Raw genomic sequence first — 12,629 nt, forward strand, 5'->3', positions numbered from 1 at the left:
AGTATGCCTGGTGGAGCCTGCATTTTCCGCTAAAATTTCTGCATGGCACATCTCTTGTGTATGCCCAACCGTAAGATGTCGCCTGTTTAATTAACAAGCACAGAAATAGGAGATAGAATAAAACTAATGGACATTCCCACTGGTTAATAAGATATTTTTCTTCTGTGGTCAACACGAGCTGCCGTTTCAAGGTGACAATGAGATTGACCCAACAGGTTTCACACCGAAGCTACACATGGCCGTAGGCAGGAAAAAAATTCGGGGGGGGGGTTCATTCATAATTATTCCCATGGGCGTCGCCAGAAATTTGAATAATAGAAATAATAACAATAATTGTACAATAATAATTAAAATTTCATAATAATAAAACAATTTTATTCCATACTAATAATAATTATTATTATATTATTGTTATATCCTTGAGGGGGCTTACTCAATCCAGCAGTTGAGTGAATATCCAGCACAAGTTTATTTATTTTTTTTATTTTTTTTTACGTTTCATACAGTGTGTACTGAAATCCACAGTTATTATACTTCGTCATTAAACTTTAGATACCTTCAAGAGAAAAGCTTTAAAAGTTAGATGGAAATTTTAGTCATAAAGCTTTTGTTGTTTGACTTAAGTGTGGAACCAGTTATTCTTTTTAAAAACTTAGCCTGGTGCATGGATTGTAACCTCAATCGCGAACGTAATGCGCTACAAAACTGGAGATCCTAGGTTTGAACTCCTATCAAAGGGGATTTTCGACTTTATCGAACGTGGAATTTAAAAGCTGGAAAGGGAATTTTGGAACAATCTTAAGGGAATCTTCAGTCTATATTCCTTGTGACGCGGGAGCAACACTCGAAAGATGACAGCAGAAGTGATAATGGAGGGGTCGCTGGTGGGCTACGATTCTGATAATAAATCCTGTTTCACTCAAGTTTCAGAATTCCAAATGTATGAAAATTCTAGCTCGATCGTTTCAACATTGTCTCCATGTATTTTTGTGATGCTTCGAAAAAAAAATGAAAATTTGTTTCAGATTTTGGTTTCTGAACTTCCATTAATCCAACATGTCAGAAGTTTCGGGGGGAGTTTGAACCCTAGAAACCCCCCCCTCTAAATACGGCCATGAAGCTACAAGCTATACGTGTCGCTTTGAGGATTTCACAAATCGAACAGAGGCTTGTGCAGCCTATCGTGCCGCTACGGTGTGAAAAGTTTCTGTTGATTGGGTCACTCATTGCAAACGACGTGTGTGTGCCTTTGGTCTGAATTCTTCCTAAATCTTGAAAATCCAATACACAAGGATGGAAAATTAGGATTTTTGTTAAGGTTACGTTTCGAAGGCAGACAACAACACCATAATGGATCATATCCAAACCTGGGAGAACACATTCGAATGGATTGTCCATTATATAACAGCTTCGTGGAACGGACACACATACACATACTGAGATCGTTTCGGCACAAACACAACGTTAGTACATTGCAACAGAGGATTCGAGTGATAAAAAATGTCCCGATATCACGTTCTGAACGAAAAAAAAAAAAAACAGCAGCTTAAACAGTGGCAGATTCAGGAGACAGTTGCTCTCCATTTTTGGCCCCGCACTATGGCTTTTTAATGCTAACCTTTGTCTACCAAGAGAAAGTAAACTTTTTTTGCCCCCCCCCCACCCCCACCGTTTTGGAACTGATTCGCCACCATCGAACTTAAACCTTGCGAGGTTCTATCTATACCCCTGTAAAAAAAATGATGTTTAGCCCCCCCCCCCCCCCCCGAAAAGAATTTCTGGATACGTGCCTGGTACTTGGGCATCAGCAGGAACATGCACACCCGTTTTAAAAGTGCTAAGTTGTAAGTATCTAATATTAATGTGAATTTCTGAAATTGAACACATTTAGTGTACTTCACCTATTTATTCCTTGTTGTTTTTCATTTTAAAAATTCTATGAGGAACCAGATTGAAAATAAAGTGTTATTGTTGTTTACTTTTAAGATCACTTCCTGTGGTACTGTAATAGTTACTGGTGCCACACCATGAAGTGATCCTAACCATTGTTCAGTGTCAATGATATAAAAAATATCTTGAATTTATGGCTTCAGACATGATATTTTGTTTTGTATCAGCAGTATGGAATTTTATGTGTGTGTGTGTTTACTTTCCTTGCAGTATTACCATTGATGATAATTTAAAGAAAGAGCAAGATGACCGCAAGCACCAACGTGAATTTGATAGATTGCGTCATGAACTGAATGTAGCTGTGCAGCAAAAGGAAGCAGTTGTGTGGGAGAACAGGTAAGTGAACTGCAGTCACAAGTTTTGAGTCCTTGTTCGAATTTTATGTATGCACAGTGTCACTTTACAAAACTGTTGTGGACATCACAGTTGTCTCTTAGTGATGCTTTCCTAATTGAGGCCACTTACTAATCCTCGAAAATTAGCATTTTTATCTTGTATGTGTATGTAAACCACCCTTACATCACACTAAAGTCTGTCATATTTCTGAGATGTTACCACCATGATATTTGAAAATGTTCAGTGGATGGGGTAATTCCATAACTACTCTTGAATCATTGGGATTAAGGATGGCCACATAACGGATATCCAGATTTCAAATTATCCATTTTGGATGCAACGGATATTACAGATTTGGAGGAAATACCAACACAACAAATAAAAGAATATGTGGATAGCCATAAGATCGACAAGAGATAAAACTGTCCAGGTAATGCACACATTGGATATCTGGACAATTCAGATATCAGACTATCTGATATCAGGATTTAGCCATCCCTAATTGGGATTTTATGTAAATTGTATTTATAATTTGCCCTCCAAGTGCCAAATATTAGCAACCTGAGGGAGGATGAAGAAACTAGAAGTTGAGAAATCTTCCATTCAAATACCACTTGGTACCCTAGATGTTACAATGTCTGCTACCTTACATTACATTACATGCTACATGTAATTTTATTGCATAACTATCTGTTAATATGCTCCATTGGTATGCAGCACAGATTGTTTTCTTACTGTCATTTATTATTATTATTTTTTTATGTTGGACAATTGTACCAACAGATTTAATACACAACACACAGACTGTTTAGTCAACTAAGATAATGCTATCCTCTGGAGTGTGAACAATGTCAGACAAAAGTTGTGGATTCTGTCCCTAACATAAGAACATGGAAAAGGATAAGCAACATAGTATGCTACAATGATATCTGGCCTCAGAAAATATGCAAAATGAAGGGTTCCCCTTCCCTCTTTAATAAGGGCAATGACCTTGACTGCCCTGTTCACCAAGTGCTTTTCTTGTTCTTTCTTTTTTCATTTCATTTCTTGCCATTCATTCGAATCACCCAAGTAGTGGTTAATAAGTTGGAAGTAACTTACATGTCAATCTCTAGGTAGAAAGGTTGCGAGACGCTGGAGAGTTTGTCCTTGTCAGAGAATACAGATTTATTTCCAAGTAATAACAGTGCTCGAAGTCAGGGGGGATGAGGGGAATAGTATCTCCCTAGCTACAAAATTTTTCACAAAGCAATCCCCCATCTGTCTCACTGTCACCATGGCAAACAAATAGGAACACACACCCCCAACTAACCGCAAGTCTCAGCCGAACATCTCCCAGCTAATATTTTCCACTTCAAGCCCTGAGTAATAATGAATTTTGTGGTAACGTTTGTGTGCCATATCCACTTTCAGATTTGTCAACGGAGGAGAGACCTTTTTCCAGCATTCCCTTCCTCTGTTATAAAACCATTGAACTTTTATTAACTACCAATGGTTACTGCTCAGCAAAGTGAAACCAAATAAAGTTTGCAATAGTATGTATAGTGACACATGAATAGTTTAGTGGTTGATTAGTAACCTTTCAAACTATGTCCATTACATCTCTGCTTTAATGATGCTGTTTGTCACTTTTTGGTATAGTGCCAACTATGAATATGTTCTGCATGGTTGCATAGGATAAAAATGCCGTTTTTGAAATGAGACCCCACTGAGAAACATTTTGAAAGAAAATTGTTCACATCCATGTCATGTATGCACTGTGCTAGCTTGTAGGTATTTTAAAGAATATGCTTCGAGAAAAATTGATAAATGAATCAGCAGCTCATATTACACTATTTTACAATGAAGTGTATTTGGTATGTTTGGTAACTCAATTAAAATTCAGACTTGTGATTATTGTTCATTGCATATTTATGATATTTATTCATGCTGGTATTATACATTGCAAAAATACAAGGATAAACACAGAGATAATAGATGCTCAAATGGAAACCTTGGTACTCGTATCTCTCAATATGTATAACATAAGTTTGTGTAGGTTTACAACATGAAGGTGTTCAATACCTGGTAGAGGCACATAGCAAGGATGTATTATGGGGAGTTCCAGTAGGGTCCGGACTCCCCCCCCCCCCGAAAGATTTATCACGTACTAAAATTAAATAATGAAAAATATATTATTTTAGCCTTTGTTGTATAATTTCCTCTGAACTTATTGGAAGACAAGGATTATATTGGGACCATATGGCTTTGAAGAACAGGAAGGACGTATTTAGGGGGTTCGGACCCCCCCCCCCCACCAGAATGACTTATTAAGTACGAAAATTAAATATGATGAAAATATACTCGTATAGCATTTGTTGTATATTTTCCTCTGAACTTATTGGAAGACAAGGATTATATTGGGATCATACGACTTTGAAGGACAGGAATGACGTATTTAGAGGGGTCCAGGGGTGCGGACCCCATCCCCCAAAGACTTACTAAAATTAAGTAATGAAAATATTAGCATTTGTTGCATAATCGATGGTTATTAATTTATATTAAGGATTATATTGGGATCATATGGCTTTGAATGACATTACAAAGAAGATTTATGTACACTACTATGTACTCAATATGCATAAAATATTAATCAGAAACTTACTTTTCTCCAACTACATGTAACATCATTTTTGTTATTCAATAAATATTCAATTATTCATCTATTTGACATTAATTTCATTGCCACGGCACTTGTTTTTATGTAAATTATTCCGATCTTAACTACAGGTAAGCTACGTAATGAATATGCGCTGTTATATCTCTCTTGTTATACAGTCTTTTTACCTATTCGTGTAATAATAATATAATATTAATTTATGTATTGTAATTAGTATTAATTTTATTTAATATAATTATTTTAATTTAAACATAATTATTATTATTATTCCTGAGACACTTGACTCGCCCCCCCTCCTGAAACATATTTCTAGATACGTGCCTGGCACATAGTTGTTCGGATCCCACTTAAAACTGTAGGTTCAGTCCCGATGAGCCTTCTTGTGCATAAAATGGACTTAAAACACCAACTGAATTAATCAATCAACAACATGAAGGCAAACCGTCTCAGTTTCCCCACATGACTGTCATGTTGTGCAAGCGAATGCACATATTTACCTTTGAAATTAAAGATTTCCATAGGCTGGTGAGGGTAGGTTCCAAAAACGACTTCAAGTTTTCCAGTAAACCATAACAAGTAAAAGATTCTAATTTCACTTCAGCACACTGTGTAGCGTAGCACAGCCTGTTACTATGGTTTGACAGACAGAAGTTTCTATAATGTACATTACCCACCCTGATAAGTGCTGCTTCACCAGTTGGAGGATTTTCTCAGCTGGTCCACAAAGAAGAGAGGGGTGGACTTTTTATCCCACCTCATAAGTAAATGAGGGTGTTCTGGGGAGGGTACTATTTTTCTAACATTAAAAAAGGTAAAGTGTTCCCCTGTGCTTAGCACCATGCCATGAAGGCGTATAGGGGGTGTGGGGGTAACGCCCCACACTTTCTTGATCCGGTCATGAGTGGGGGTGATGTGATCAGCATCATGCCCCTGACCGCCTGTACCCCCAGGTACCCATGTTATTCGACACTGGGTGGGCACCGGGGCCGCTTTCAATGTTAGAAAAGTTCCCGGATTTGAACCGGCCGGGGATCGAACCCAGGACCTTTAGCATGGTAGTCAGATGCGTTACCGACTTTTAATCCAATGATGTACAATAATAACAACTTTTTGATAACTTGACCTCGCTAAACATCAACGTACCCAAATCACTTTCAGAAAATACTTGCTTTCCATAGTTCAAATTAAGGGAGAGGGATTCCATCTCCTTCCTCTTCCCCAAAAATTATACTGTACTGTCATAGCTATTTTTTTTTATGAATCAATAATTGGGGTGATTTGATTATGGCATTCCTAGATATAGAGAAGGCATATGATAGCATGGACATAACGAAGATTTGGAAGACTCTAAGAGAGAAAAAAGTCTAGGTAGAGATAGTGTGTAGAGTGACAATAATTATGTATGGAGCAGAGACTTGAACAATGACAGAGAGACAAAAGAAGGATGCAGGCAGTGGAGATAAGATTCTTAAGGAGCATGTTGGGAAGACTAGAAGGGATAGAATAATGATTGAGGATATCCGACAGACCGTGAGGGTGGTGAAGCTTAAGGACAGGATAGATCAGGCACAGATGAGATGGTTCGGACACATGAAGATGATGGGTGCAGAAGGACAAGACTGCCAGTAAGAGCTTACAATGCACAAGGAGTGGGAATAAGGCCAAAGGGGAGACCAAGATTTTGGTGGAAGGAGCAGATAGTGGAGAGTGTTAGGAGAAGAGGACAAGTTTGGATCAAAATGGATAGAGAGGAGTTGTGGACGACCAGAAGAAAATGGAGAGGATTGACTTCTATGCCGACCCTGCCAGAGGCAGGAAACGGCGAAGGATGATGATGATGAATTGGGGTGTAAGGGATGACCTTCGCTGAAGGCACCCAGAAATCAGCCTCTGATTTGCACATAGTACATCCTGGTAACTTAAATGTTGCAAGGCAACAAGGCCTGGTGCCTGGACTCACAGACTTGTGGCTTGTGTTGTATCATCCATATATGCTTCATCCATTTCAACTCATCACCATTCATCCCAATTGTCACAATTAGTAATAATAATAATAATAAAAAAAGGCAACAGCAGGAGAAAATCACTTAAAGTAAATTAAATAAATTAATCAATCAATAGTTTTAATTCTTTGTGTAAGGTCGGCCCCCCAGTCCCTGGTTTGTATCCGGCCCTCTGGATTACTTCCTTGTAAAATCCTTTCCAATCTCTCCTTCCACCTCACCCTGGGTGCCAAGCGAGCAGATTATATTAACGCCGGAAATACGAAAAGGGAGGTTTCACATAACATTTATATTTTTTAGTCCCTGGTTCATTACACACGTACAGCAAGTGAATGAATATTTGTTTTAAAATGGATAGTACTGTAGTTCTTAGAGTTAATTCTTAAATCAGAACATTTCGAGTAGGATTATATGGGTTTATTTTACGTTGTTATATATATACATATTTACGTAGCGTTTCCATGTGTGTCTTGCATAGACCAAATTAACAAAACTCTAAATCAACATAATCGCGCACCTATGGCTTACACCATCGGCACTTCCTTTACCACAGAGTTAGCATAACTATCTCTGCGGGCCTACCCTCAGCCTAAATGATATTCCGATCATTACAAATGCATTTCCTTACACCTTTACTCTTTCTTTTGGGTATCAATTATTCAATACGGAAATATCCAAATATTCAAAGCTTTTCTAAAGGGGACTTAGGACAGCAACAGGGGTTGGCTTACACCAAATGCTACATTATTATAATCAGTCTAGCCACCAAAAGTGGACTAAACTTGAGGAGACGTTCCTCGTCGTCGAAAAGATGGGGAAACACTATTTTTTTTTTCTAAAGCCCAACTGGCCTTTTTTATAGTCGGGGTAAACGTCCGTGAACGTGGACCCCGTAGCAGTGGAAAATTCCACTGCAATGGTCTTTTGAAAGAGATCTAGCTCCCCCAACCGGGAAGCTAAAAAACAGGGGAATCTAATATCCAGTAAAGCACAATCCAATAAGCACATACACTTACATCCAGTAATATCATAAAAGTACACTCATGGAAACATATTACACCTTGTAGCTGGCCAGCAATTAATTAATACAATATACCAAAACCAGTAATGGGCAATCCGACCATTACATGTTAGAAGCTAATTTTGAGGTTGAAGATCATCATCTTCATCCTTCACCATTTCCAGTCTCTGGCTGGGTTCGACATACAGTGCTCAAAGAAATTGTTACATATTGTGAAAACATTGTGTGGCCCCACCGTGCCCTTATCATCACCCAGTTCCTACAGGAGCACAGAATGGAACGCATGCCATGGTCAGCTTATTCCCCAACCTCAACTGCATCAAAAATGCATGAACACTTCTAAAGAGAGCTATCGTCAATCATCCCAACCCTGCACAGACCCTCCAATAGTTCACTGAGGCTGCCATACCATAATGGGCCGTATTCCTCAGGATATACTGGACAACGTGGTGCATAGCATGCCAGGTCATGTAGATAGGTGCTCGGAGAGGCCCATTGGTTGCTAAAGACCAGGGACCAGTGCAACATCTCGTTCAGGTGGTAAAATTGTTTCCAAGGTACCTTGATATGGTAGTTCAAAACACTTTGTAGAGTTTACTTACTTTTACTAATTTCAGGAAATTGCACATAGCTCTGTTTATTTTATAAATGTAGATAATGAACCACTTTCACAATAAAACCTGTAAGAATGTTCTTGTCCTGCTACAGCTTTCATCTATGATAGCTGACGAAGGACTGGTGAGCCACTACAAGTTATGAATAGCTTCTACTTTCATTAACAAAATATATTATCAGTATGTGCTGTGACTGAAATGTTAGGAAAGAAACACTATCACACATCATTTATTTTACACACTTGCTCTTGAAAGATTTTTTAACAGAAGAAAGAAGTTTTTAAAATTGTTATTGACTCACTTTTCCATGGTTGGGTAAGCCTTGGCAACAACATAAGACCAACTTAAATTTGCTAACCAACGTAAACCCAACCTTTCCTATGTAAAAACTCTAGTTTGTAGGCTATAGTTTAGGATAGCCTAGTGGTAAATATCCCCCCCCCCCCCGGTTCATCCACACATCTGGTTCTTATGATGTTCTATTAACTTCAGTGTCCACTGTCACCGTCCTCTTGAGAACCTGTACTGTTGCTTGGCCAAAGAGTACTTTGTGCTCGTGATTTGGCTATTCTGGAGTCTACATCATACAGAAGTTAATAAAGTGGTAAAACCTTGGAATGCTAAACATTTCATATTACTTGGTTAGTGTATCGTATTTCCTTCATTTTATATTTATGTGGAATAGATGTATTTACTGTATAAATCCTTGTTTCAGAAAACTGCAGGATGATTTGGCTGCTGCAACAAGTGACTGTCGCACAACACGTAGAGAACTGGAAAGTGTTCAAAATCAAGTAGAGGATTTAAAACGCCAACTTCAGGTTTATGTGACGGAAGTTCGACGGGCAGAGGACTTACTGTCTGGAAGGGTTAGTTCATGAAAACCCAGCTTATTTATCTGTAACTACTTGGTAACAAATGCAGGATCATTTTCAAAAGTGCAATCCATTAACTATCATATTCCTCATCTAAAAAGATTATTGGTGCAGCAACACAAACTTTTCCATTGGTTTTCTCACCAAGGGTTCCATAGGAGGGTTTCGCACAGAAGTAACATGCACATATCACTTGGGAATGACCCAATTGACATTTCATACTGTAGCAGAATGACAAGCCACACGAGCTTGATTTTGATGAGTAAAATCCTCAAGTGGCACATGTGTTACTTCGATATGTGGACTTCCTCATAGCCACTCTTGCCTCTGTTAACAGAAATCCGAGATTCGATCCCTAATGTAAATCCCAGAATTTTGACATTCTCGAGATTGGGGAACCAGATAGCAATGGCATTTTACTGACCATGTGTTACTAAACAAACAATCAGCTTGGTAGGTCTTGATTGTCAAATTGCTTGTGCAACACAATTTTTAGTTTCATTTTGTGTGAATTGTGTAATTTATTTGCTAAATCAGTTTTGTCAGTATTAGATAGCATGAGTTCAATTTTAATTGCTACTACAGGCCAGTATTTTTCCAGAACTCAAGTGTTGCATGGCATACACAAAAATATTGACAATACTTCCACAGAGTGCGTTATGTTAAATGCATATTTTCTTTCATTATATTTAAGCTGCAAAAATAGAGATTGTGTTAAAGCACAGCTAATTGTGTTTGCTGAAAGAAGCAAACAGAATGTATTAAGGCGAAGAGTGACAGTTTTGTACCAGGTATGCATTTTTTCCCCAATATCGTCGGAATGGGCACTGCACTGCTGCTGAAAGAAACAAAACATAGCACAAGATAGTATGAATTTCTCCCCATGTTGCAAGTGAAAGTGGTTTTTTTAAGTTGATTATTAAGCTAGATATAATCTAAAAAATATGATGAATAATTATTTGTAGACTCCCATGTATTCCTTATGGACGAACAACTTGAACTTCAAGTTACGGATAATCAAATTAAAGTTTCGACTTTTCCTAACACAAACCAAATCTTGAACCTATCCTCTTCCCGCTGATGTGTTTTTCAGCACCATCGGAAGTTTGATCTTACCAAGAGATCAAGTAAAATAATATTCCCATAAGTGTAATGCTAAGTTTTCTCTCCCCTCCTACAACCATCCAGCTCACATGCCTCTTTCTCCAGCTCACCATGGGGAAAGATCGGTGAGGGAGGAGCAGTTTTGGGTCCTTGCTTCTGGCTGAACATGGAAACTGTCCCTCATGCCCTTAATGCATACATTTAAGCCCTTTCAGTTATTGTTAAAATTAGATCTAATGAAAGCACAAGAAAAACTGAAACATTGCCCAGAATTAATACATCAGTACCAGAAAGAATCTTGAATGATTTTTGTTTCTGTACGGTATCATCTGTGATGTTATAGTGATATTAGGCCTGATCCAATATTGGTACCAATGTATTGATATTAACTGATACCAGTGGTATTGGTGTTGAAGAGTATCAGTTGGTATGTAGTCAATGATACTTTCTGAATTCTCTCGGAATCGTCAAAAATGCCATGTGACACATTTTAAGGGTCTAAGCAAGCTTTCAGACCGAAGCAATGTGCGACATGGGGGTTTTGTACTGAACTGATAGAAGACAAGTGACATGAACACCTTCAGTCTATGAGCAAGCATTCACCACACATGGGCTACCAAAATACTTAGGGATCAAATTTTGCCTGATACCAATGAAGAACCAACATAAAATTTGCTGATACCAATAACCGATATTCTACCGATCCAATATAACATTCCAAATGGTTCACTGACCTCCTTAATAAATGTATGTTACCAGATGAAGCAAGTTTGTGCAAATGAAGCTGCAAATTTTGACATTTAACTTTTTTTAAAAAGTACAGACTGGAGATTATATCCATAAAAATTATAACAAAATGGCCAAAAATGTAAAATATTTGTAGATATATCGGATCAGTAAAATTATTGGTAATTTTACAGATTAACCAATACACAAATATGCCTATATCAGCCAATACCAATAGAGTACTGATTAATCTGACCTATCCTGAAAAATACCTGTACACGATATTAAGAAAATGGTCCAGTCCAATTGACACCAAGGGACAAGCAACATAGTAGCTTGTCGTGTTGCTTCGGTTTGGAATGTTACCTTTATAACTGAAGGTGACTTGTTGGTCTGAAATTTCCCCACATGTCCTGGAAATTAACCAAAATGCATTTTCATTATTTTTGCAACAACATTGTGACGTGAAATGGATTCTGTGATTAAACAATTATATAATGTGAAATTATGAATGTTTTAAAGTAGGGATGGCCTGATATGAAATTTTGGCCGATACCAATAAATGTACCGATCCGATATAATATTCCAAATGGTCCTTGAAGAACCTGAATAGTTCATTGGCTCCCTTAATAAATGTTTGTTTCCTAGTGACTGCACTGCAAAGGAAGTTGCATATTTAGACATTTACTTTTTTAACAAGTAGGAGATTATCCATAAAAATTGTAACAAAATGGCAGAATTTTGCACTAAATTATAAGATATTTTAGATATACTGAATTGGTAATTTTACCGATATCGATATGTCTATATCGGCCAATACCGATAGAATACCGATTAATCTGTCCATCCCTATTTTAAAGGAAAACTATGCTAAATTGATATAGTTCTAATGAAAAACTTATGTAGTTAAATTTATAAATACTCTGAATTGCTTTGAATTGCTACAATTCTGAATTATCGGCATCAGTACCGATAGAAATCAGTAAGAGTATTGGCATTGGTATTGTTAATGGTTCAAAGTGGTATCAGCTCAGTCCAAGGTAAAATATATTTCTTTCTGTGGTTGCAGGAGAATGAAAGAGAGACAATTCTACAGGAGTTTGCAAATCTCACACACGAGGCAGAAGCACTTGGGAAACAGAATCAAAGTCTTGAGACAGCTTCCCTTGAAATCAAGCAAGAACTCCGGCAGGCTAACCATCAGATTGCTGATTTGGAGACTGAACTGGAGACCAAGAGAACCCTCATTAATGGATATGAAAGGCAGGTAAGTTGATGTATGGTGTAGATCTTCTGTAGTTAAGTACAACATGTGCATCTTGAGTATGCTTCACTTTAATT

The 12,629-nt window shown here is 37.7% G+C and overlaps 1 protein-coding gene across 1 annotated transcript in view; it reads left to right on the top strand.

The window, feature by feature from the left end:
* Positions 1-12,629, top strand: part of LOC145993816 (uncharacterized) — a 387,953-nt gene that overhangs the window by 357,315 nt on the left and 18,009 nt on the right. The window contains exons 16-18 of the mRNA XM_083129646.1: positions 2,161-2,286; positions 9,299-9,452; positions 12,358-12,555. Of these exons, the coding sequence (XP_082985772.1) occupies positions 2,161-2,286; positions 9,299-9,452; positions 12,358-12,555 (478 nt within the window). The remainder of the gene's footprint in view (positions 1-2,160; positions 2,287-9,298; positions 9,453-12,357; positions 12,556-12,629) is intronic.

This window comes from Lepisma saccharinum, chromosome 10 (assembly GCF_977018435.1).
Source record: "Lepisma saccharinum chromosome 10, izLepSacc3.1, whole genome shotgun sequence".
NCBI lineage: Eukaryota > Metazoa > Arthropoda > Insecta > Zygentoma > Lepismatidae > Lepisma > Lepisma saccharinum.